The following is a 23,666-nucleotide window of genomic DNA, read 5'->3' as shown; positions in this document are numbered from 1 at the left end:
AAATTCGCGACATTTCACCTATAATATCGCCAAGCTATCGATAGCATTTATTTGACAGCTGAATATCGAATGTCATTTTGTGGAGAACGCCGCTCGAAACTTGCAAATCATTCGTTCGTCTTTTTTACTTCGGAAAATAAGAAATAAAACCTGAAATTATGAGCAGCCTAGGCTTTGAGCAATTCCCAGACTACCAGGTCCCTGGTGTGTCGCACGCTGACTTTTCACCATACGAGTCTAATGGCGGGTGAGTCTCACATAAAATGCAAAGTTCATTGGTGTCCGGCTAACGTTGGGTTTGCCTTGCAGCTCCATTGTGGCCATCGCCGGCGAGGACTTTGTGGTCATTGCCGCCGACACACGCCTGAGCAGTGGCTACAACATTCACACGCGCACACAAAACAAGTTGTTCCCTCTGTCGAACAAGACGGTGCTGGCCTCCACGGGCTGCTGGTGTGATACCCTCTCGCTGACTGGCCTGATGAAGGTGCGCATGCAGAGCTACGAGCACACACACTTGAAGACCATGACCACCGATGCCGTTGCCCAGATGCTCTCCATCACCATGTACAACCGTCGCTTCTTCCCCTACTATGTGTCGAACATTTTGGCTGGCATCGACAAGGACGGCAAGGGCGTCGTGTTCTCCTACGATCCCATTGGGCATTGTGAGCGTGCCACTTACCGTGCTGGCGGCACAGCGGGCTCGTTGCTGCAGCCCGTGCTGGACAACCAGATTGGCTACAAGAACATGAATCTAAATGGCGAAGAACCCCCAGTGCTAACCAAGGATCGTGCAGTGGCCGTTGCCTCGGACACCTTTATCTCGGCCGCGGAGCGCGACATCTACACTGGCGACTTCGTGCTGATCAATATAATCACCGCGGATGGCATTGAGACCAAGGAGTTGCAGCTGCGCCAGGACTAGATCAGTTAACACATCTAAAAACAAGCGGTCAGGTGCATTTCAACAGAACTTTTTGTAAAATCCAGATACATAATATAATAATAAAATGGATCTTTAAGATTTTGGCTTGGCCTCACGAGCACTTTGATAATAGTTTTAGCATTTAGCAAAAAGAGCTTTAAATCCACACAAAATGTAATTAATTGTTCTACATGGCCACTACACAGGGTTGCAATTTTCACAGAGACACCTGGAAGTGCAATGTGCCGGCAAACACACACATGCACATATAAACATTTTAATGCAGTTTTTGTTGTTTGATTGTTGCGCTGTTCAATGAGAAATTTGAAATTCGTGGTGCTGTTGCTTCTCCCTATCCTCCTGTCCTCTGTTCTCATCTCATCCAAGTCCCCTCCTGTGCAGATGATGGCCGCTCTGGTGAAGCCGGGAGTCTTTCGGCATGTGACATGCCTCAACAATATGTACCCTCGCAGTGGCGTCCTTCGTTTCCCAGTTGCCGAGGAGCAGGTATTTTGGTCGGAGCCATATGTCGAATACTGCCCGCCCTCGTATACAGCTCCACATATTGGCGGACAGGTGTGGGCCGATGCGCCGTTACCAAGTGAAACGTTCCAGCCGAAATGGAACCACAATGATGGTCAGGTGAATCGTGAGTCCTTCCATGGTGCCTACGAAATAAAGGACGGCCTGCCGCGCAATCCAATCGGACGCACAGGTCTGAGCGGTCGAGGTTCGTTGGGCAGGTGGGGTCCCAATCATGCGGCCGATCCCATTGTCACCCGCTGGAAGCGCAACTCGAATGGAGAGATCGTGGACAATGCAGCCACCGGAAAGTGAGTGAATGTTCTACCTGGCCTTTGATGGACTTTAAAGGGTTTCATTCTACTTCTTTCAACCAGGAACATCCTGCAGATGGTGGCCATTCAGCGTTCCGACAACAGGCTGTGGGCCATTCCGGGTGGCATGGTGGATCCCGGCGAGAACGTGAGCGCCACACTCAAGCGAGAGTTTACCGAGGAGGCTCTCAACTTCACCGACAACGCCAACATGGTGGAGAAATTCTTTACGGAAGGTGGTGTCCATATCTACAGCGGCTATGTGGACGACTTCCGGAACACCGACAATGCCTGGATGGAGACAACGGCTCTGAACTTCCACGACGAGGACGGCAGCCAGGTGGGACAGCTGAAGCTAGTGGCCGGCGACGATGCTGCCAACGTACGATGGACCGATGTGGGCAGCAGTCTCAAGCTGCACGCCAACCATGCGGACATTGTCAGGGAAGTGGCCATCAAGCGGGATGCGCACTGGTAGAAACCAGTAGAAGAATACTCTCAGATCGGAATATAAATAAATTATTGCCAGACTATAGGTTAGTTTTCATTGATTCGTTTAATTTATTTCAGACTATTCATATCGCTTTGCAATTATAAATTAGAAAACATTTCATTAGCTCGTACCGTGCATCCGTGTATCTCTCTGAGGGATTGACTTCTTCGAGAGTTTAAATGATCCATACTGTGTGTATAATTTTGTTTCAACTTCGACCACATCATGGACAGATTGTGGGATGTTTGCTGACTAAATAATTTGAGATTTTGGCGTAAAACTGCCACGAATGTGTATGAGCTAGTAATAGTTGAGAGGTCTGACATTGGGGCTGCTGCTGCTGCTGACGCTGCTTAGAGGGACTGCACGAAGGCGCACAAATTCGGACTCGAGTTGGCCACGTTGTTAAAGTGACCGGGATAGTCGTTGCGGATCTCCTTCACAAAGGCAGCCATGTTGGCGGCCATCTCATCGTCGCTAAACTCGCGCTTGAACAGCACGTGCAACAAGACGTTCAGCATCTGCTCAATGTGGTTGGCAATGCTGGGACGCGCATTCTGGTAGAGCATTCGGAATGCCTTCAGCACAACGTCATTCTCTTCAGTGTCCTCGCGCAGGGGCAGACTGGACATGAAAACGGGCAGCACATGATCCAGGGGCACCATGTTGTGATTGGTTATGATCAGGCGCGACACAGCGCCGCAGATATTGTCCAAGGCAGGAGCATTCTGCTCCTTGGCGATAGCCTCAGACAGGGCCTGTAAAATCACACCAAACGAGCTGCAAATTGGACAAATGTAATGCTATAAGTCGCGTGATTGCTCACGGTGTTCACTGCACTCACTCGAAGGACTTCTCTTCTGCGTGATAGACCAGCTCGCCCAGGCCGAAGTAGCTGTTCTGACGTGACTTGGCGTACGAGTCGGTGGTGCCCGCCAGCAACACGGGACAGAGCGAATCGAAGTAGATGACCACACAAAGGCCCAACGACTGGAAGCATTCGGCCAGGACGCCATAGATGAAGGAACGCTGATCTGGATCGTCGTTCTTCTTTGCCTTTTCCTACAGAAATTGATATTGAAATGGAAATGGTTATGCCGATCTTCGGATCTCCTCCAGGTCTTTGGTACATACCAGCTTGGTCAAGAAGAAAGTGTACATGCGCCCAAAGTACAGGGAGTATGTCTCAGGTTCCAGGGAGTGGCCAATCATTGCCACCAGGTTGCCAGCACTCTCGATGAGTGCCTCATCGTACTCGCTTTCATCGGCCTCCTCCTCGTCGCCGCCGCCACTCGGCTCATTGAACTGACAGGCTGTGTTGTTAAGCAGCACGTCTTTAATGCATCCAATGACCGCCTCGGCAAGATCAGGCGTCGGCAACGCCGCCCTTCCAACGTCCTTGAACAGGTCACCAAGATCTTCGAGGACTTGACAGACGACACCCTGCTCCTCGTCGTTCTTTACCAGCGAAACAAACTTGGGAATGAGGATAGTGCATGCGCGCTTTACTCCGTCTACGTCGTTCATCTTGTGGAGGGTAACGACGAATGCGCAGAGCGCCGCAATGGCTGCCTTGCGGACAACATCCTGGCCGTGATCAATGGTCTTGTACACCTCCTCGAACACCATTGTCAGGTAGGGGGCAAAGGCGGTGCTCGAATTCTTAGCGAACTCCTTGAGCGTCATTATGGCCTCCTCCTTCTCAAAGACGTAGTCGTTCTCCACTTGATAGTCTCCAATATCGTCGTCATCATCGTCCTCGTTGTCGGTGTCGCCCAAGTCGATTTCGGTCAGGAGGCCGCCGGTGGGCGAGTCCTCGCGCACCTTTACCAGCGTATCCTCGGTCGATACGACCGACTGGATCAGGCGTTCGATCACCTTCGGGAAGATGGATGTCATATTGTCTGTGATAACGACAGACAGGGCTCCAATGAGAGAGTAGATGGCACGTCTCAGGTCCGGATCGTCAGGGCCCTTCTCCAGCATATTCGTGCAATAGTTCATCGTGTCTTGGACGAGGTGCATAAAGTTCTCCTTGCCCACCGTTCGGGTGATCGCGGCCAGTGTATCGATGGACTGAATGCGCAGCTCATTCAGCTCAACGGCACAATCGTTCACCAGATAGTTCTTCAGTATGTCCACAATGGGATTAAAATACGGCACCAAATTCGCCTTCGAAGCGGTGGCCACCGACGAGATGGTGGACAGGGCGAGCTGTCGAATGTGAATCGAGTTCTGTTGATCCATGCACTCGAATAGACTGATGGATAAATGGATTAAATATGGATTACAAATGGACATAGAAAGTGATTAATTACCGAGCCATCAGCACCGGCAGATGTGGTACAATCTCCTCCTCGAGGTTCTCGCAGAATACATCCAGGGCATAGAACATGCGATCCATGTGGGTGGGCTCTGGCTGGCCCCTCTGTAAATGTTTACCAAAGACTCTGGTTAGCTGTGTGTTCGATGCACTTAAAGTTTAAGGTGCTGCGTGAATGTGGCATGAAAGAGAAGCCCCTTTGGACAGGGACATGGACATGTTGATGCAGTGCAAGAGGTAGTCAAGAAAATAAAGAACAGAAACAGCACCCTATACTTGGCGAGCACCGATATGCGCTTGATCTGTAACTGACTCGTGTACATTATTGTATCTTTGGCCGGGGGGGCTGCTGCAGTAGCATGGCCCCTCCCATGGCCAGCCTTTAGGAGCAGCAGCACAAACAAAAGAATTTACAATACATAAATATGAAGATACAAAGACTGGCGCGTTACTGACTGAGTTTGGCATGGAAAACACCTACCTGCAGCTCGGCAACCAGTTGTTGGAGAAACTCAAACAGCACGGGCAGAATCTGTGGTGCGAATTTGGATATTTCGGGCTGCATAAACTCCGAGAACTGGCCCAGGGCAAAGAAGGCTGCGTTGCGCACAGATGGATCCTGATCGATGATGCCGCCCTTGATGATGTTCAGCATAACTTCAAGGTACTTCCGTTTAATGGCCTCCGAACAGCCCTCGGAAATGAGGGCCATGGACATGAATGCGGCGCGACGGCGCAGTGGGTCCGGGTTTTGCAGAGCAGGCTCGAGAATCTGCAACAGTGGTGGAATCAGCTTCTCTGGCGACATCTGGAGAGCCATCACATCGAGGGTTTGAGAGGCCGCAGTCATGGGAGTGTTGCTGGTCCCCGAGAAGTATTCGTCCTCTAAAGAAGTTTTCGGATTAGCAGAGCCATTTGGCTGACAGTTATAGAAGCTTCAAACGAACCATCATCGTTGTCGTATTCACAGCACATCATCTCGAAGACGACGAGCAGGATGGGTTCCAGGAGCTTCTGCTTGACGATTGCCTTCTTCTTGACACGGATCATGCGACCCACGAAGGTGACCACCAGAATACGAATCTGATCATCGATCTCCTTGTTGCCCAGCGCCGCCAGGCAGAAGTCAACCAACAGCTTGATGTAATTATTCAACAGTTTCGGCACATACTCGGCCAGCGAGTCTATGATCTCAAATGCGGTGGTGAATTCTGCTACGACTCCCTTTTGGACAAAGGCCTGGAGTGCAAAGACCATCAGTGGGACGACCTTGGCCACCGTCTGCTCTGCGCTTGTGTGGCCGACAATGAATGGAATCAGGGAGCACATTCCCTCCATCATATTGGCCACAGTGGGGGTGGCCATGTCTCCATTGGCCTGGGCGGTGTTCAGCACACTCGAGAAGAGCTGACAGATCTCCGACATTTGGCTGACCAACTGATCTGGCGCGGAGTCGGTCAACGTGGCGAAGATGGACGAGCCCAGTTCGCTCTCTTTGGGATCGGCCATGCTGCAGCGTTGGAAAATGAAGGTCAGCAATTCGGCCAACCACGAGTCCTTTTTGTCCGCCTCATGACGCACTAGAGTCCCAATAACCTGGGCAATGGCAGTTTTCACGCCCTTCTCCTTCTCCCTTATCAACGCCTGGAGCATGCAAGCCTTAATGCTGCGACGGAACAGAATGTCAGGAAATAGTCGCTTATAAAACAAACGGCCATCCATCGACTTACCCTTCCTGATGCTCGGGCGGCACCATCTGCCAGTTGCGCAGCTTCAGGAGACGCTTGTTCACCAGCACAACTGCCAAGTGGCGCGCCTGTGTCTCGCGATTCGAGACTAGCATTTGGCAGAGCACTGGCAGGGCCTCGGGATTCTCGAACGCCTTGCTCAAAGCTGCGGTACTCTAGAAAAACGGTAACGTACATACATATACATGCATATATAATTTCAGCATTAATAATTGTTCAATTAACGGGGAGCCTGCGCGTGTGTGTGCGTGTGTTCACAACGTGTTCGCTCTCTAACGCGAATGATTTTTGCGGAAATATATACGGTATAGAAGTACAAGAAATCACGTGCCAATAGATGCTATGCATAGGCATGTTCGCATTATAGCTTCTTGCCTATTAATGGCAAGTAAATGGGAGGAAACGGCTCCGAGAACGGATAACATCCTTTTGTGTGCTTACCTCGTGTATACGTTTGGTTTCTGTGCACATCAGACCGGCAATTATTTCATCCAATGCCGCCTCCATTGTATACTTGTGAATTTTTTCTCTCGTTTACTCAATATATTAAATTTAAGGATTAAATTAACTGAGACTGAGCACACGCCTGCTTATGTCGATTAATGCCGCCGTCGAAAGAGATGTAACCATATCGATATATTTCTGAAGTATTTCTCGCAGTCGACTATCGGTTGAAGGCAACTCTGTTCGGAATTGTCACGCTCCGTCTGATCAACACTGGAATTGGCGCCCATTTTGGAACCAAGCGTCGCCTTTTTTGCAGAACTAAATTGTTATTGTTTTGTTGCAATTGTGAAAAACTAGTAAGCGCAATGGATAAAGGCAATAGGAGCCCTCGAAATACCAGCCCAATGGAACAGACCTCGCTGGGCATATTGAGCTTGGATAATCTCAAAGGTTAGCAGCAGCGCAAGAATGCGCAAAGTTTGTGCGAATTTACATAAATTCTGATATTTGCAGTGTTTGGTGACTTGTCCAGCTTCAGCAGGAGCGGGAACGGAAGCGGCATGGGTCTCAGGGAAGCCTCCAATGTGCACGAGCGACTGCGGGCAGAGCGCCTGCGAGCCAAGGAGACACTGGAAAAGGCACGTCCGCGCTCCAGTCAGGCAAAGGGCCAACCAACGAAGGGCCGACCGAGCGCCCTGCCCAGCAACAGCTCAAACATCTCGGAGCTGGTCACCGATGAAACAATCGATCTGAACAGCAGCGGCTCATTTGCCATGCCCACGCCAGCGCAGAAGGGCAGAAATATTTCGTTCGAGCCGGCCGAGATCACCGGCCGCTCGACTCTCTGCCGCAGCGACAGGGGCAGGAAAGTGGTCTCGGTGTCCGACATAATAAAAACATCGTTTGTGGAGAAGGCTCGTCTGCTGGAGAAGAAGCTGCACAATGGCAGCCAGGCGAATGCGGGCTGCAATTGTTCAAACACCAAATCCAAATCGAATGTGAATGTGAGCAGCCTGACGGAGTCGGAGTCTTCGTTCAACTCGTCGCACAGCCTGCCGCGCACCGCTGATTTGAGTAATTTGAGCTTGAACGGCGGCGGAGGCTTCTCCTTCGGCTCGGAATCTGCGGCAGCTGGCCAGGACATGGACGAGAGCTTCGCACCGGCCGAGCTGATGCAATCGAAGCTGGTTCAGGGCGAGATATCCTGGGCCCAAGAGTTCACGGCCATGCCCACAGCAACGCTGAGCAATCAGGCAATGCAAAAGATTGCCGCTCCCCCACCAGCATCCGACATAGAAACGTCCGTGTCCAAGTGAGTTCAAGCGATTAATTTTTTAATGGTTTCCCTTATTGATCCGCACTCTGCGCTCTTTTCAGCTCTGTGCTGGCCGGGGATCCGGACTTCTCCTTGGGCTACTACTTCCAGACACGCTCGGAGAATATTTGGAACATTGTGAGCAACGACCCTCCCGAGCGAATGCTGGAGGAGAACCCTCCTGCCACTCCCACATTCAACTCTCTCGTGGCGAACACACCGCAGCCCGACAACAAGACCTACACCAAGGCAGAGGCCTCGAACATGGGCTCCAAATTGGGGCAGAATCTCATGAAGAAAATGCAAAATGCAAAGAAGAAATTTCAGACCGCCATCCAGCCCAAGAGCGGAGCCGGTGCGGAGACGATGCGTCCGCCCTCGAGCTCCGAGATATTGAGTCTCTCGGCCATAGACAAGGCCTTGCGGGATCTCGACTTTAATTCAGACACCTCCACCCTGGAGGTGGTCGAGCGACTGCGAAAGCATGGCCGTGGCCAGGGGCAGGGGCAGCAGCTGCACGCCGATGAGGACAAGGAAAACGACAGCTTCAATGCGGAGCGAACGCTGTGCGACTCGCACAAGCTAACGGATACCATGAGCTTCACAGACTCCGTCCTGGACTCCACGGACTTTAAGCATTTGCAACAGAGCGTGTCGCGGAAAGCACTGAGTCCGCTGGCGGACAAACCCCAGATCTTGGTTTCGTGTGCGGACAACGACTCCGTCTTGGCGGACGTGGATGAGTGGCCATCGTCGCCATTGAAGTCACCCAGGCGTGTGCGTCGCGTCAAGACATCCCCAGCTCCCCCAGCTGTGAGTCCAGCGAGCAGCGACAGCGTGCGACGCTCCAAGGCATTTCCTTCGCCCCGAGCAGTGAGTCCAGCGAGCAGTGACGGCATGCGCCGCCCCAAGACATCCCCAGCTCCCCGAGCTGTGAGTCCAGCGAGCAGCGACGTCGTGCGCCGCCCCAAGCCATCTCCGTCTCCCCGAGCTGTGAGTCCAGCTGGCAGTGACTGCGTACGCCGCCCCAAGCCATCTCCGTCTCCCCGAGCTGTGAGTCCAGCTGGCAGTGACTGCGTACGCCGCCCCAAGCCATCTCCTTCTCCCCGAGCTGTGAGTCCAGCTAGCAGTGACGGCGTGCGGCCGCTGCCTACCACAGACGAAGATGGCGATGAGGTGGATGTGGACAAGACTCCAGTCAACAAGAAGCTGCACACTCACAGGGGCTCTCTCCGTCCGGCCAATTCTAATGGCAGCCGCACCACATTGAGCTCCACTCGCCTCGATGGCTGCGACGCTGTGCCCTCGTCCACAGAGGGTGAGTTTGCCATTTCGCCGAGTCTCGCCAAGAGTCCCTCACTCTCCGCAGCGGCCACAGCCCGTAATCTCTCGCCAATGTGCTCGCCGAGAAGCTGCCTGTCCTCCCCACTGCTGGACAGCACCACCAGCTCCGAGCGGCGACAACTGATGCCCGGGGCAGCGCTTCGCAAAACCAATTCCTCGCCGGCAGGCAGCGAGGCAAGCTGCACGAGTGGATGCACAACAGCAAGACGCGGCGCCGTCACCAGTGCCAGTGCGCGCAGCATCTCGCGCTGCTCCAACTCCAGCGAGTTCAGTCATCGCGATGGAAAGCTGCTGCCATTGAAGGTAACCCACACGAGCCTCTGCTGGGGCAGCACCAAGCTGCGCACGGACATGCGAAAGTCCATGCAGGTGAAGAATACGGCGGACAAGCGGCTTGTCGTCCGCCTGGGCATCCAGGGACCCGGCTTTCAGCTGGTCGGCAGCGACAGCAGCACCATCACCCTGCAGGCCATGGAGTGCCGCAGCATTGTGATTAATTTCTGCCCCACCGTGTGTGGAGCGGCCATTGGAGCGGTGTCCTTCTATGCCCCACTGGGCGCAAACAGCAGCCAGCCCGGCATGGAGATCCCCCTGTATGGGTACGGCGGAAATGCGGCCATTTCCATTCAGGGCCTGCTCAAGGGGCCGGTCGGTGCCAGTTTCCTCACCATCGGGGACGTGTGCGAGCTCTCCTCCGGCCCGCTCACGGCCAGCTTCAAGTTCCTGAACAAGGGGCCGCTGACAGCCTTCGTGGGCATCTCTGTGGACTCGACGGTGCTGATGAAGCTGCGTCTGAGCGAGGCGTTCGAGGTGCGTCCCAGCAAGTTGATTTTGCCGCCCCATACGGAGAGCACGGTGCAAGTAATATTCCGCCCGAATCGTGAGGATATGAAGAACATACTGAAGAAGACCTCGCAGGTCCTGACGCTGGCCAACATGCGCATCTTCTGCGGGGACGAGCCCAACAGGCAGAGAATGCGTCACCTGGTGCATCGCATGAGCAGCAGGCAGCGGGAGAAGCTTACCTCCGCCATGCTGGACAGCCTTTGGAGCCCCTTTCCAGACGAGCAGCCTGTGCGGAATATTTGTCAGCTGAACGAGCCGCCCGAGTTTATCCTGGATCTGGTCACTGTTGTGAAGATCATCGACGTGGCCTTGACCCTGAATCGTGACTTCGATGAGTCCGCCGAGACGTCGCTCCTGTTCCTGCCGGAGGCCGAGGAGACCGTCCTGTTCCGCACCATCTGTGCCGCCAACTCTCCCACTCCCACACAAAGCAACATGCTGGAGCCCGTCGATGAGCTGGAGCACGAGGCGGATACAACCACAATGCTGCTGCCCGTGGAGCGAAACTGGTCTGTGCAGCCGGCTTCAATTGAGCTCGGTGCTGGGAGCATTGCAAAACTGTCCGTAAAGAACTGCTTCCGCTCCGGCCAGCTGATCGAAGTCCATTGCAATGTGTCGGACTTTGTGCAGATCAGTCCCAGGGAATGTTACATTGCCCCCGATGGCGGGGAAGTTGAGATTAAAGTTCGCCTGTTGCGTTCGCCTAGGCGTGAGGGTCTCAAGAGGGAGCCGCTTATTATAGTTTCAATGGAGAACGAGCGTATAAACGTGCCAGTTAGTGTTAAGTTTTAGAATTTCCCAGTTTTTTGTATATCTTAATTGCATTTTCCTTGCCCCCCCCCCCAATGTTCTATTAATGTTAATTTGTTCGAAAAGAAAACTGCTTTGTGTTATGCCCATATTTTGAATAAAAGCTGTTCAGCTACGTTGTAATAAAAATGTATTTATTTAATTGTTAAATACTCTTAAACATGGCGCCAATTAATTATTTTGCATGGTGTGGATGTACAGACCATCCTTCTCTTCGTCACACACCTTGCATCGTTAACCGATAAGTTATAAATCGGAGGCACCTTGTTCTGCTATCCCACCGTGTAAAGCGTATGTTTCCATTAGATATAGCATATAGATTGATGATCTGCACCAAAATCTGGATCGTTTTCAGCCTAAAAATTAATCAAACTCATATTAACAATCAGAAAACAAATTAATATTTATTGTGATAGTTATCGATAGGTCGATATATATGCAACAGCTCGCCAAGCTGAAAAATAACAATAAAATGTTAACGTGATTTTATTAATTTGTGTCTTTAACATCAACAATTGCCGAACTCAATTAAAGCCACGACTTTAAGGGTTAAAGGTATCAACAAAAGCAGCCCGGCGAGCAGTAGCAGCAGCAGAAGAAGCAGAAAGAGGAAGAAAAAAGTGCATAAAAAGTGCATCTGCATTATAATGGACGCCGACAGCAGTGGAGCGTCCCACCGAGGTCCGTATATAGGAGAAGTGTAATCGAAATCCAATCAAGTGCATAGCAATTTTTTTCTTTTTGTTGTTTTTGTTATAGTGGCATACAAAGTGAAAAGTGCAATGGAAGAAAATGTACACTGGAAAGGACACGAGCACACCATCCAAAAAGTCTGGAACAATTGGACATCCCCATGCGAATCATTGGACTTCAGATCTGTTCCCAAGCCTCTGCTCAACGCTCTCTAATGATTTAAGAATTATTTTCCCATGTAGATTCGCATGGATCAAGGACCCGAAGAGACCGGCATGGACGAGACAGTGGACGAGAACGCGACCGCGTGCGCGATCAGGAGGCGGTGCCCTACTTTGCTGATCCCGTGCGTGAGCGGGATCGTGTGAAGAATCTGCGTCAGAAATCCCCGCGTCCGACTGCTAAACGGGTGCGCCGCACCAGGTCGAGATCGAACTCCTCTGAGCGAAGGCGACACCATCGCCGTCGCTCCCGTAGTCGAAGTGGCGAGCATCGACGCCGGACCCGGAGTCCGCGGCGACGCACGCCACCACCGCGGATTATAACAGTTCCTGTGCCAGTGCCAGCACATGAGTTCGCATATGGATACGTAAGTGCCAATCCCAGGTTACAATTAATTTAATTAATTTGCTCTCTAATTTGTTGTGTATTTTCAGGGCTGGCCGGCACCTCATCCAGCGCATCAGTTTAATGGGATTTATGGTCCAATGGCATATCCACCGCGTCCACGATTTGGGTACAGACCAATGCGACCTGCGTTTCAGGCACCCCCATATTCCAGGCCTTATGGACACCAGCCATATCGTTATCGTCATCCATTCAATCCGCAATCTCGTTTTAGTTATAGAAACTCGTGGCAACACCCAAATTAAAGACACATTAAAGACACCCTTCGAGACTTTCGACATAATTAAAAGTTTATTTACAATCGTGTGTGTTTGTGTGTGGTTTGTACATTAAAATAATAAATATATTTGTGTATATTTGATACTTAAAAGAGGACAATATGAGAACATGAAAATATTGCAAATACATAGAGAGGGTTGATTAAATCAGGGGCGACATTAGCAACAAATAGGAGGGGAGGGAAGGGGGTAAACACACGATAAAGGATACAAATAAAGGAGTACTTACGCCTAGGAGGTGGTGGTGGTGGGGGAGAAGGGAATAACTATTAGACTACGACTTTATATACATGCACATTTACACATACATACATAGATGTGGGATACGGAAAGGGGACGGGGGAGGGTCTAACACTATGCTTGGGGTAGGTACTCTCCTAATTACGATATTTACGCTTTGTCAATAAATTATAAAAATAGATCATTTGTTGTAGCATTATACTAGAAACAGCAGAGGCCCATCGTCGCAGTTGTTAGAGATCAACTCGGGGTCGAAACTGCAGGCGGAGCGGAGGATCCCTGAAACGCCATCGTGTGACATAGACAAACTTGAGCGTATGATCTTTGCCCAGCAGCTCCTCGTTGCACAAAATGTCAATCTTTAATAGGGAGAGAGAGAGATTTGATGGGTTAAGCAGTTGTAGAAGTGTGGAAGCTCGAACGAAATATAATTAATGTGGAGGGGAGCACTTACTTCACGATACTTTTCAATCCCATTGAGGATTTTCTTGGCGACCAGCTTTTTGAGATGCGTTATCGTCGCCTGGGAGCTACAGCGTATGAAGCGCCTTTGCAGATTCTTAAAGTTATTGCTTATACACTCTAGGCACACGTTGACCTGCTCGTCCAGACGATGGAAGTCGGATTCGGCATGCGCCTCCATGACCTTCTCATTGTCATCTTCATGGTTTTGCGTGATGTCTTTCGGGCAAGGCATGTTCCTACTTTTGTAAAAGTCTCGCTCCCTGCGCGATTCATCTGGAAAATTGAGAATTAAAACAATTACTAATTGGTTGCCATTCGTCGTCAAATCAAAGCAAAATCCAAATCAAACCTTCTTGCAGTTTCGGCACCAGTTTGTACACAATGTCCTGCATGGTGCGATCGAAACTGATGTATTGCAGGGGATGAGATTGGTGTATGATGTTATCGCAGGTGGGGCAGGTTTTCTTTTCCTCAAGGTGCTTCACCAGGCAGCTCTTGCAAACTGAAAAGTTGCAAAAAATCGAAATTTAATTCATTGCTCCTCTGGTTGTCTGTTTTCTGGAGGCTTGAGTTGAGCCGGCTTGGTGGGGCGGGGCAGGTGTTGCCACCGGGCAGGCCTCGGCACGGCACGGCTCCAACGAACGTCAGTAAAACTCACATGTGTGCAGACACTCCGTCACAGTTGTGGCATCAATGAAATATCCGCCGCAGATCTTGCACGTGATGTGCGGGTTAATTGTCTTCAGCTTCACGCGCCGCTCCATGGTGGATAATTGAATTTGTTGTTTGACTTTTATTTAATTTATTGTAGTGTAGAGTTGGTTCTTTGGAGTGCCGTGCTCTCCCACTCTCTTCCCTCGATTACCAGGTGCAGAGAACAATGGCCCGCGCTGGCCTCCTTTTAGGGAAAAGGCTCGCAAACATTAACACAAGCACTCAACATGTTGGCCAACGGTTTAAGACCCTTTTTTGTTTAGTTTTTAGCAATAATTTTAAACAAATAAAAGAAATCACGACTAAATTGTGTGTACGTGTGAGTCAGGGATGGGCGATAGTTGCGTACCTGTTACTTGAAAGTATTTTCAAATCACCATTCGCAGCTGTGACACGGCCATCACATTCGCCAAACATGTGCATATGTCTATATAATAATAAGCAAAAACCCATAAGAAGTTGTTGCTGTTATCAAAAAGTATTAATTAAAATTATATTAAAAAAGATAATAAATTCTTTAATACAAAAATAATGGTGTTGAGATATATTTACTGTCGCTATATTTATCACATTAATCACGACTTTCCCCAGTCACAGATATCGGCAAGTCTCTAGATATCGCCTTTCAAAGTGTGAGTGCAGATGTCAAATGTCATTTCAAATGTCAAGAACATTGGAGTATTTCAAACACTGCACTCTGGTGACTTGCAGCACTGCTGCACAGCTGTTTTTGTTTTATTGTTTGGCTTCGGCGTAGTTTTTTAATTTGCTGATAAAAGTGTCGACCAAATGGCTCTCGTAGATCATGACTTATGGGACATCGAGTACGAGGGCTGCGAGAGACTGCGCCATCAGTTGCTGGTCCAACTGCATCAGCGCCAGCAACTGGGTCAGCCCAAGGCGAAGGAGTACATCCAGCTCACAGACAGCATCAAAGCGGGGCTGGATCAGTTGGACAAAGATGTCAAGCATCTAAAGGTAGTACTAGACAATGCCATCACCTGGGAGACCAGTCCCGAGGAGGAGCTGCAGCAGCGGCGCATTGATTGGGACAAACTCACCTCGCAGCTGCGCGAGGTTAAGCAGAAATTTACGAACAGCTCGCGGGCCAATGTGCTGGCCGCTTCCTCAGGCTCCGCCTGGCAGGAGCAGGGCCAGCCGACCGCTCCCCGAGAAACACCCATCGATGTGGAGGCCCTGAAGCTGAGGCAGGCCGAGATGCTGGAAGATCAGAATCGTGGTCTCGAAGTGCTCTCGGCCACGATTTCCCGACAGCGAAACCTGGCCACCCAGCTGGGCAACGAAGTGGAGGATCAGAACAGTGAGCGCTAATTAATGGCCACTAATCAATGCTCCTAACCAGTGACTATTTCCAGATATTCTCGATAACCTGGCCAATGCAATGGATCGCGTAGAGACGGGAGTGCAACGGGAGACGCACAGCATTGGGCAAGTAAATCGGAGGGACAGCACCTGGGGCTACTGGCTGCTCATCATTGCTCTATTTGTGGCCATTCTGGTGGTGGTGCTTGTGTAGTTTCCCCTTGTTAAACGTATTCCATATTCTATGTTATATTATATCGAGTTTTATGCATGTTTCGAGCGAATGTCCCTCTCCAAAGATCCTAGATCCCTTCGGCGTGCATCTGGCATTCCTGCAAGTGTATTTATATGAAAATTAAACTAATGCTTTTAAGAGAAAGATTGCAGCGTTTGTCGCGGATCGTTGATGACTGGACAACAGGTTTATTTAGTCGTTACATTTACGGATAACAAGGGAGTTCTTATTTTTCTTTTTGTTGATCTACTTAAGCCAAATCTGAAGCGTAGGGCACGTTCGCCAGGTTGCCAATGGCACCGACCGACAGCTTTGAGCCGGCCACCTTCTTGGCAGCCTCCTGGACCTGCTGCTGTGAAATGCCATCGATGGCAGCAATCAAAGTGTCAGCCTCCAAGACGTTTCTGCTGAGCGCCGCCTGGCGTCCGATCTCCTTGATCAGACCACCATCGGAGGAATACTTCGAGATGATGCGGGCCTTCAGCAGGGCCTTGCCACGGGCCACATCCTTTTCCGAGACCGAGCCAGACTTCAGGCCGCGAACCAGGAACTCGACGGTCTTGCCAATGTCCTTGGCATCGCCGGACACAACGAATCCAAAGAGACCGGCATCGGAATAGCTGGCATTCAGAGCACGGACGGTGCTGGGCCTTGAGCCGCCAGCGCTGTTGGCAGCCTCGCCAAACAGTCCCGAAGAGTTTCCGCGCTTGGTGGCCGCACCAGCGCCCACAGCCTGCTCCAGGACGGCAAAGGCTAGAGCCTCCTTGTGGTTGGCAATGGAGCCGCCCAGGCCAGCAACTGCGACAGTGGCACGCTGTCCTGTGGTGTCCTTGCGTGCATCGCCGCCAAAGTAGTTGGCAGAGGCAGCCTTTCCACCGCCGCTCGGGAACTCCAGGGTCTGGGCGAAGCCCGACAGAGTGTTGTTGTCAATGCCCACGCCAACAACGGCGGCGCGACTGGCCGAAAAGGTGTTGGCTACGTAGTGCAGCAGGCTTTCAGTTGACAGATTGCCCAACTGGAACCTGGGGATGTAGATGGAGTTGCCCAGACCGGAACGGAAGGCGGCCTTGTGGACCAGCTCAATGGCGCGTTGCTGCACAAAAATAAAGGTTTTAGGAATTTTTACAGGCTACAGGCTACAGTTGAGAATTGCCTACCTCTCGGGTGACAGCATCCAGCTGGTTGTGCAGAGTCTTGGCATTGTCCTTCAGTTCCCAGGGCTTGAAGGCTGGCTGCAACAGATCCTGCAGGTAGCGCAGACCGGTCTCCACATTGTCGGCAGTGGTCTCCACGGTGTAGCCGACGACCTCGCGATCGCCCCAGGTGGTCAAGGTGCCGCCGACCTGCTGAATGTTACGGGCAATGGCGAACGCAGACGAGTTCTGGGTGCTCAGTCCTCCGGCCAAGCGGAGCAGATGGGAGGCTCCCAGGGTATCGTAGGCCTCGTTGCGGGAACCAGCTCTGCAAGATGTCAGATTAATGATGATCCAGGAACAGTGGGCAGTCACTTACCCCAGCACAACGGACACGCGCGAGACGGGAACGGTGGCATCAGCTGTGGCCACAACCAGTTTGTTCTCGAGAACATTCACACTGACGGCGGAGGTGTCGCCCACGGGGCGTGGGCAGGTGGCATAGCCCCGTTTCTGACGAAAGACAGGATAACAGTGTCATTAGTCCTCTCATAATTAAGACAGTTTAAACAGCAACTATATCTTTTACGTAACACGACTTTCCACAGGGGAAATTATTCTGCAGTGATTTTGTTGGTTAAGTTGAAACTTACAGCGATAGCGCGCAAGAGGTGCGTCTTACTTGCGTTGCAGGCCATGGCGTTAATTAATTTACTAACTTTTTCGGATGCTTTCTAAGCAGTTTTTTGTTATAAATAATCGCAGAGCGAAAATTTTTACTCCGCTGTCGTTCGCTCCGCTGTGAAGATCTAGTTCTCCGCTCGCGCTATCGACAATCAAAACAATCGAACTGGCTCATTTCGGAACTAAGCCACGCATAGATTAAATGTTACTTTATTGATGCATTTTTTAAAATATTACAACTTTTTTAGGTCCCTTAAACTATCATCTCCAGATCCCGGGCATAGCTGAGCACCTGCTCAGCCAGCTCCTCGGAGGGCAGGGCCTCTTTTGGCTTTATGCTGCGGTCTGTGAAGCTATAGTTTCCATTGCCCTCCAGTTTCCACTGGCGTTTTTCGCCAAACACTTTGATCTCATCCGGAACACGCAGATTCAGTCGCTTGGCTGCGTCCTTGGCGGATATCTTCTCGTACGACTTTTCAATGCAGGCGCCAATTTCGTCGCGCACCGTCTCCACCAGAAGGTCCATGAAGTAGTTGTAGACTTCAGCGGGCATCGAGGACTTGGCCTGGAAAATCTTATTGTACCTGCCCTCCATAATGTACTGCTCGAGGGCCAGGATGGGTCGAATGTACTGGTTGTGCTGAATGATGTCCACCGACAGCAGCTCGAGCTCGGTGTGGAAATCGGAGACCCGATTGCCGGACAGCAGGTACAGCAAGTTGAGCCCCAATAGTTTGTACTTGTTGTCCGATTCGCCAATGATCTTGGCATAGTCGTAGTAGTAGCACTTCAGCTGCGACATGTAGCGCTCAAAGGCCTGCAGATCCTTGCTCAACACGCTGTGTTCCACGGCGATTTCCAGCACGCAGCGAGCCAACAGCAGTTGCTTCTTCGAGTTCTGGGCATCGTTGCCGTCTGTCGGTAGGAAGGCCATCTTGACTAGGGCTATTTTCAGTTGGTCCAGCAGCTGGCCGCATTTCTTGGTGTTGGGCGGACGCTTGGACCACTCGGCGGTCAGTTCCTTGTATAGTGTTTCCACCGAAGCCATTTTTAACTATTGCTTTACTTTGTTTGCAAAAACTACGGAGAATGAGTTTCGTTTTTGGTGGACTCTAGAGATGCTTTTCGGGAGTATTGAATCGATTGTACACACCTATCGATGACTGGTCATCGATGATTGGTCAGTGCTGACTAACGCGAGTACACGCCGTCTTATCTTCGGATCCATCGAAACTATTTGCATCCAGAAACAATTAAACCAAACAAAAAATGTGTGATGACGCCAATGACGCCGCTTGGGACGACTCTCTGTTGATCAAAGTCTACGACGAATCCGTTAATTTGGCACGCGAGGCCTTGGCCCGGCGCTTGGCAGACTCCACCAATACGCGCGAGGAGGAGAACAAGAAGGAGGAATTTAACATTGAATCGGCCACTGATGCCACCAGCCCCGAGCCTGTTTTCTTCAAGGTGGGAGACTTCGCGCGGGCCACATACACTGATGGTGTGGACTATGAGGGTACCGTGGTTTCCATCAATGAGGAGGCAGCTACGTGTGTGATCCGCTACCTGGGCTATGAAAACGAGCAGGAGGTCTTGCTAGCCGATCTGCTGCAATCTTGGGGCAAGGACGCCCGTCGCCAGCAGTCCATAATGGCCTACCAGTACGAGGCCGAGGAAGCGCAACAGGAAAAAGTTCGCGGAAAGCCTGCCAGTGCCTCAAAGAAGTCGTCGGACAAGGCAAAACCTGCTGCCAGCGCTGGTCTCTCTGGAGGACCGGGCATGCCCACTATGCCATTGATTCCTCCCATAATCCCCCCCTGTGGAAATCCAGGCGAGGAGCAGGACCTTATGTCCATGCTCACTGCATGGTATATGTCTGGCTATTATACGGGCTACTTCCAGGGGAAGAAGGCCATTCCACGACAGGTGGAAAAGAAAAAGACTCCCAAGAAGTAACTTGAAACTTGTAAATTGTAAGACTTGTATCCATTAAGAAGCCAACAGAAAATAAAGATCTTAAAGTGAATTCTTAAAGTCTCAGAAACTTGAGACAACCCCAATTCGGAAACTCAGCACAAATTCTGAAACTTGTCAGTGTTGGGTAACCGGTCGAAGTCGGGCTTGCATTTTACTCTCTACCTGATAAGTGCAAGCGATGGATCCGCGCCGTAAGATATTTGAACAATTCAAAAATAAAACGTCTATTATTTCCTGGCCATAGTCCACAGATACGTCTTAAACTTTTCGGATGGGTCGCAGCCAATCCAGGTTGACTATCCCGACACCAGGGTGTTTAGAAACTGCTCAAGCTATGGCGATCGTGTGCCGGGCCTTAGCTGGAATGAGTTTTGCATTCATCATCAGGGACAACTGGAGTATTTGCACGATCCAAAGCAAGTGATACTCGAAGCCATCTTCGATGCGATCGACGGCGAGGAGCTCTATCCGGTCGCCTATGAGGTTGGCCCACCATTGACAAATGTCCGTCCTTTAGCTAATAACTGTTATTTTTTCAGCGTGGTTCTCGAGTCGACAAGTTTCTGGCGCGTGCCTGCAAGCCGGCGATTGACAAGCTATTTGCCCAGAAGCTCTGCCTAAGCATCTCAACCGGCGCCAGTATACAGATAAGCGTGCAGCTCGGTGTGGCCGCCAATAGCAGCAAGCAGATCTCGCCTGCGCTGCTCATATCTCAGGAGGTTTCGCGCCTAATGGAGCGTCTGGAGGTGCACAACGGCGTGCGCGGCGTGTTGAACCTAAGCAATTTCGGGGCGAATCCCTGCTTCAAGAGCATCGTAGTTAGTCTGGCCAATGTGGCCACCCTGAGGCACGTCTGCAGCAGCATCTATCACAACGATGACAGCTTTAGCTCGGTGAATGGCTTCATTTTCGCTGACAATCAAATGAAGAGCGTGGATCCGCTCAAGCTCTTTGGCGATGTCGAATATGGACTCCTCGATCTCAGTGGAAATAAGGTATATGCCAGCCAGGTGTTAGGTCAAACCAAGAACTACTATGAGAACATTTTCAGATTGCTTCTGCGGTTCGTCTGTGCCGCGAGCTGAAGCGTATTCGTGCAAAGGAACTGAAGCTGGCCAACAACCCCATCACGAAGAGTTCCAGATATCCCAACAGCATCAAAGCGCTGCAAGGGAACTTCAGTATGGTGGATGGCATTCCCTACGACAAGCTCCACACCACCTACACGCCCCTGAACCATGACATCGATCTGGAGTCGGATGGCATACGCATTGACTGGACCAATAAGTGGAAGCTGGCGGACTTTGAGCAAAGCGAAGATTGGCATGCCTTTCTGGTACCCGATCGCATGCACCTGATGACTGAGCAACGACTTTTTAGATTATTCTTCAGTACGGCCAATCAAATGCTGGCTGAGATTTATCCCTGCTACTACAAGGTGAGCTCTCATCTGGGGATCTGCCTGTATAATGATTTCTGATGTGAATCCTTTTGTAGTTTGATGGGAAGGAGCACATTTTTCTGGCGCGCAATTGCTTCGAGCAGATTGAATATTTGGTGCACAGCTGCAATCTGGAGATGAAACTTCCCGATGCGGAGCCAATGGTTGATCCAGATGTGAGAGTGGCTCCTCGCACCATTCCTTTCTATATGCGCATGAATGTCAGTCGCTTTAAGCTGCATCACGTGGATCCCCAGGAGAGGATTACCAAGTGCATACAGAAGTGTTTTGTGGCCCAGAATCGAGTGCTCAAGATGTCGCACTTTCAGGCAACCGAAGGCCTGAAGGGCCTGTGGGTCCACATGGGCTCGACGAGAATTCTAAACAACATCCTGTCGATTATCTCGCGTCTGTACATGTCCAACTGCTCGGAGATTCGTCTGTGCAACAACGGCATTCTCCGAATAGACGGTGCGCGCGTCCTCTCGCGAATGGGCAACCTGAGGGCGCTAGACCTGGGCCACAATTGGATACACGACTTGGAGGACATCAAGTCGCTGGGCGACCTGCCGCTGAAGTCGCTGCGCCTCCATGGCAATCCGCTGTGCGCAAAGTACAGTCTCCCCAATGACTATATCCAGGCAGTGCTGAAAATCTTCCCGCAACTGACGACTCTGGATGGGGTGGATCTGAGCAGCAAGCCGGGCCAGGCGCCGCAGAAAAACTTCCTCTGCGACATTGGGGCTTACGAGATGCTGGGCGACGTATTTCTCCGCAACTATCTGCGCGAGTTCGAGCAGGCGGACGAGCGAGCCAATCATCTGATGAAATATTACACGGACGACTCAATCTTCACGATGACCTGCAACTATGTGATGGGTCGCTCGCAATCGTTCAACGCGCAGCTCTTCAAGCGCATCGCCAAGTACACGAAGCACTCGCGGGACATCAGGAAGTGGTCGGACTACACCAAGGCCACAAACGAATTCCATGTGGGTGTGATGGAAATCATTGGCGTGCTCATGGAGCTGCCGAGTGTCGTCCACGACTTTGTCTCCCTCCAGACGGACGTGATGCACTTCAATGGCAAGTCGGCGGTTATTCACGTCACTGGGCTGTTGCGCGACGACTCTCCATGCACCCACAACCAGGAGGAGCTCTATTTGGCCTTTAGCAGGGACTTTGTACTCAAGATCGATGATCAGGGAAAGGTAAGGACATCTTTTGAGACCAATTTGGGATCATTTCATTGATTCATCTACCATCTGCCATTGTCAGGGCTTTGGCAAGGAGTCGCGCCGCCTACAGATCGTCAATGACCACTTGAGCATCATGAATCCCTCGAGGCACCAGTTGAAGAGCGCGTTCAAGGTGTGCCCACTGCCAGACGTTCGTCTGATGACACCCGCATCCGAGGACTCAATAGACGCCAAGAACGACAAGCTCATAATTTTCCTTGAGTTAACCGGCCTAACATCTCCATGGTGCACAAGGATCGTGGAGACTGCCGAATGGGATTTCGAACTGGCCACCAAATTGTTTCTTGACATGGTGGAAAAAAAAGAGCTTCCCGACTCGGCCTTCCACTAGGCAACAATACTTAATATTAATTGATGTGGAATCCTAATTCATTTGAAAACCCAAAGAGCAAATCAAAGACTAGCAACTACAAATGTTTGTGCCTTCAAACTACCTTAATCGAATACTAATATTACAACTGAACAACCTACCTATCAACCCTCCAGTGAAATCAACCCTTGAAGACTGCTTGATGGCCAAAAAAACATTTATTGTATGATATTTAAGAGTTATTCACTGGCAAAACACGACTCATCCATCATCTCCCACATTAACTACTACACAGAAAAAGAGACATTCATAGCAAATACACATGTATATATATATATAGGTATATAATTGTTTATATATCATCCATATCCTCTCCGTACTGTAACTCTGCTCTGTTTTGGGCTGGCATAAATTCTATGCAAAATAGTCTAGAGTGTTAGTTCGAGAAAGAGAACATCGATAAAATGCCATCGCTTACAGTATTTAAATATTTCGTAGACTAGAAATGTTACCCTAAATACAGATTAAGAATATGTTTTCCTGTATACATAATGTATGTATTACGAGAATTACGAGACAAGACCGACCCGAACCTTCCTTTCCTTTCCTGCTTATACGATACATTCGCTTATACGTTACACAAAAAGTAGGTAAAGTGAAAGTCCGACTAAGCTCTAAGAATTTGCATAATTTCATTTAGTTGTACACACACTTATGTGGATATATGTATAATGGATATTAATCAAGCTGGTGTTTGCTTTTGTTGGATCATGCAAAATGTTCGTTTGAATTGAAAGAAATTTCTGTGTGTTTCCATGTGTTTGCTTTTTAATTTCACAACTTCAATTTTGGTATAACCGAAAGGAAAGGCAATTGCAATTGGCATTGCCATTGCCTGGTTGAAAACTCTCTTTTTACCCTCAAGCCATGAGCGCTTAACAAATAATATCAAATTAGTCTGTTGCGTTTCGCGTTTAGTGTCTCTCTCTCTCTCGGTCTCCTTGTGATTTGTATTTTTAAAAATTACAATATTTAATTTATCAGAAAACAAATTAAAAAAGCATATAGTGCATGCTAATAGTAGGAAAAGACATTGTATGTATGTGTGTGAGTGTGCGAATCGCGGCGATTGATTTGGTTTTTGGCTTCAATCAAAAGAATATTCAAAGTCTATGGCGCTCATAGATAAAGGAT

At 50.2% G+C, this 23,666-nt stretch overlaps 11 protein-coding genes across 18 annotated transcripts; 7 read left to right on the top strand and 4 right to left on the bottom strand.

The window, feature by feature from the left end:
- The first annotated feature begins 59 nt into the window (after positions 1 to 59).
- On the top strand, positions 60 to 1,023 carry LOC117589087 (proteasome subunit beta type-1). The gene is made up of 2 exons (XM_034280725.1): positions 60 to 247; positions 310 to 1,023. Exons 1-2 carry the CDS (start codon positions 159 to 161, stop codon positions 926 to 928), a joined length of 708 nt encoding a protein of 235 aa, XP_034136616.1. The 5' UTR covers positions 60 to 158; the 3' UTR covers positions 929 to 1,023.
- Positions 1,024 to 1,202: 179 nt separating this feature from the next.
- On the top strand, positions 1,203 to 2,268 carry LOC117589086 (ADP-ribose pyrophosphatase, mitochondrial). 2 transcript variants are annotated; one of them, XM_034280724.1, is made up of 3 exons: positions 1,207 to 1,264; positions 1,331 to 1,761; positions 1,828 to 2,268. In XM_034280724.1, the coding sequence occupies exons 1-3, from the start codon at positions 1,244 to 1,246 to the stop codon at positions 2,240 to 2,242; spliced, it is 867 nt and encodes a 288-aa protein (XP_034136615.1). In that variant the 5' UTR covers positions 1,207 to 1,243; the 3' UTR covers positions 2,243 to 2,268. The 2 variants fall into 2 exon arrangements, with proteins under 2 accessions (XP_034136614.1, XP_034136615.1); XM_034280723.1 differs by having other exon boundaries at positions 1,203 to 1,761.
- A 33-nt stretch (positions 2,269 to 2,301) lies between these two features.
- On the bottom strand, positions 2,302 to 20,348 carry LOC117589074 (importin-4). Of its 3 annotated transcripts, XR_004574188.1 has the most exons (9): positions 6,770 to 6,941; positions 6,311 to 6,483; positions 5,528 to 6,246; positions 5,062 to 5,465; positions 4,576 to 4,685; positions 3,392 to 4,517; positions 3,102 to 3,319; positions 2,497 to 3,037; positions 2,302 to 2,437 (listed from the first exon to the last, which is right to left on the bottom strand). XR_004574188.1 is itself a non-coding variant. In XM_034280708.1 (8 exons), exons 1-8 carry the CDS (start codon positions 6,833 to 6,835, stop codon positions 2,611 to 2,613), a joined length of 3,243 nt encoding a protein of 1,080 aa, XP_034136599.1. In that variant the 5' UTR covers positions 6,836 to 6,941; the 3' UTR covers positions 2,302 to 2,610. The 3 variants fall into 3 exon arrangements, 2 of the variants coding, with proteins under 2 accessions (XP_034136599.1, XP_034136600.1); XM_034280708.1 differs by having other exon boundaries at positions 2,302 to 3,037; XM_034280709.1 differs by lacking the exons at positions 5,062 to 5,465; positions 5,528 to 6,246; positions 6,311 to 6,483; positions 6,770 to 6,941 and adding an exon at positions 20,344 to 20,348 and having other exon boundaries at positions 2,302 to 3,037; positions 4,576 to 4,683.
- LOC117589072 lies at positions 7,029 to 11,219 on the top strand. 4 transcript variants are annotated; one of them, XM_034280705.1, is made up of 4 exons: positions 7,029 to 7,225; positions 7,289 to 8,087; positions 8,153 to 8,894; positions 8,955 to 11,219. In XM_034280705.1, exons 1-4 carry the CDS (start codon positions 7,141 to 7,143, stop codon positions 11,070 to 11,072), a joined length of 3,744 nt encoding a protein of 1,247 aa, XP_034136596.1. In that variant the 5' UTR covers positions 7,029 to 7,140; the 3' UTR covers positions 11,073 to 11,219. The 4 variants fall into 4 exon arrangements, with proteins under 4 accessions (XP_034136596.1, XP_034136595.1, XP_034136598.1 ...); XM_034280707.1 differs by having other exon boundaries at positions 7,030 to 7,225; positions 8,153 to 8,871; positions 10,180 to 11,219; XM_034280706.1 differs by having other exon boundaries at positions 7,030 to 7,225; positions 8,153 to 8,888; positions 9,189 to 11,219.
- Positions 11,359 to 12,704, top strand: LOC117589082 (female-specific protein transformer). Of its 2 annotated transcripts, XM_034280718.1 has the most exons (3): positions 11,514 to 11,771; positions 12,026 to 12,372; positions 12,440 to 12,704. In XM_034280718.1, the coding sequence occupies exons 1-3, from the start codon at positions 11,738 to 11,740 to the stop codon at positions 12,653 to 12,655; spliced, it is 597 nt and encodes a 198-aa protein (XP_034136609.1). In that variant the 5' UTR covers positions 11,514 to 11,737; the 3' UTR covers positions 12,656 to 12,704. The 2 variants fall into 2 exon arrangements, 1 of the variants encoding a protein (XP_034136609.1); XR_004574189.1 differs by lacking the exon at positions 12,440 to 12,704 and having other exon boundaries at positions 11,359 to 11,771; positions 11,850 to 12,160.
- On the bottom strand, positions 12,745 to 14,445 carry LOC117589080 (polycomb group RING finger protein 3). Its single transcript, XM_034280716.1, has 4 exons — positions 14,052 to 14,445; positions 13,743 to 13,895; positions 13,383 to 13,666; positions 12,745 to 13,287 (listed from the first exon to the last, which is right to left on the bottom strand). The coding sequence occupies exons 1-4, from the start codon at positions 14,155 to 14,157 to the stop codon at positions 13,162 to 13,164; spliced, it is 669 nt and encodes a 222-aa protein (XP_034136607.1). The 5' UTR covers positions 14,158 to 14,445; the 3' UTR covers positions 12,745 to 13,161.
- LOC117589078 (syntaxin-8) lies at positions 14,809 to 15,809 on the top strand. Its single transcript, XM_034280714.1, has 2 exons — positions 14,809 to 15,428; positions 15,484 to 15,809. The coding sequence occupies exons 1-2, from the start codon at positions 14,897 to 14,899 to the stop codon at positions 15,642 to 15,644; spliced, it is 693 nt and encodes a 230-aa protein (XP_034136605.1). The 5' UTR covers positions 14,809 to 14,896; the 3' UTR covers positions 15,645 to 15,809.
- Positions 15,833 to 17,612, bottom strand: LOC117589076 (cytochrome b-c1 complex subunit 2, mitochondrial). The gene is made up of 4 exons (XM_034280712.1): positions 17,452 to 17,612; positions 17,178 to 17,311; positions 16,823 to 17,126; positions 15,833 to 16,758 (listed from the first exon to the last, which is right to left on the bottom strand). Exons 1-4 carry the CDS (start codon positions 17,494 to 17,496, stop codon positions 15,916 to 15,918), a joined length of 1,326 nt encoding a protein of 441 aa, XP_034136603.1. The 5' UTR covers positions 17,497 to 17,612; the 3' UTR covers positions 15,833 to 15,915.
- LOC117589077 (26S proteasome non-ATPase regulatory subunit 8) lies at positions 17,677 to 18,619 on the bottom strand. The gene has a single exon (XM_034280713.1). It carries the CDS (start codon positions 18,528 to 18,530, stop codon positions 17,736 to 17,738), a length of 795 nt encoding a protein of 264 aa, XP_034136604.1. The 5' UTR covers positions 18,531 to 18,619; the 3' UTR covers positions 17,677 to 17,735.
- On the top strand, positions 18,690 to 19,511 carry LOC117589079 (survival motor neuron protein). Its single transcript, XM_034280715.1, has one exon. The coding sequence runs from the start codon at positions 18,752 to 18,754 to the stop codon at positions 19,439 to 19,441; it is 690 nt and encodes a 229-aa protein (XP_034136606.1). The 5' UTR covers positions 18,690 to 18,751; the 3' UTR covers positions 19,442 to 19,511.
- Positions 19,514 to 22,807, top strand: LOC117589075 (nuclear RNA export factor 2). The gene is made up of 6 exons (XM_034280710.1): positions 19,514 to 19,653; positions 19,707 to 19,945; positions 20,002 to 20,457; positions 20,514 to 20,900; positions 20,960 to 22,114; positions 22,182 to 22,807. The coding sequence occupies exons 1-6, from the start codon at positions 19,641 to 19,643 to the stop codon at positions 22,491 to 22,493; spliced, it is 2,562 nt and encodes an 853-aa protein (XP_034136601.1). The 5' UTR covers positions 19,514 to 19,640; the 3' UTR covers positions 22,494 to 22,807.
- The last annotated feature ends 859 nt before the right edge of the window (positions 22,808 to 23,666 follow it).

This window comes from Drosophila guanche, unplaced genomic scaffold (assembly GCF_900245975.1).
Source record: "Drosophila guanche unplaced genomic scaffold, DGUA_6, whole genome shotgun sequence".
In the NCBI taxonomy this organism is placed as follows: domain Eukaryota; kingdom Metazoa; phylum Arthropoda; class Insecta; order Diptera; family Drosophilidae; genus Drosophila; species Drosophila guanche.
Note: the sequence above shows the minus strand (reverse complement) of the source record. Positions and strands in the feature narration are given on the sequence as shown.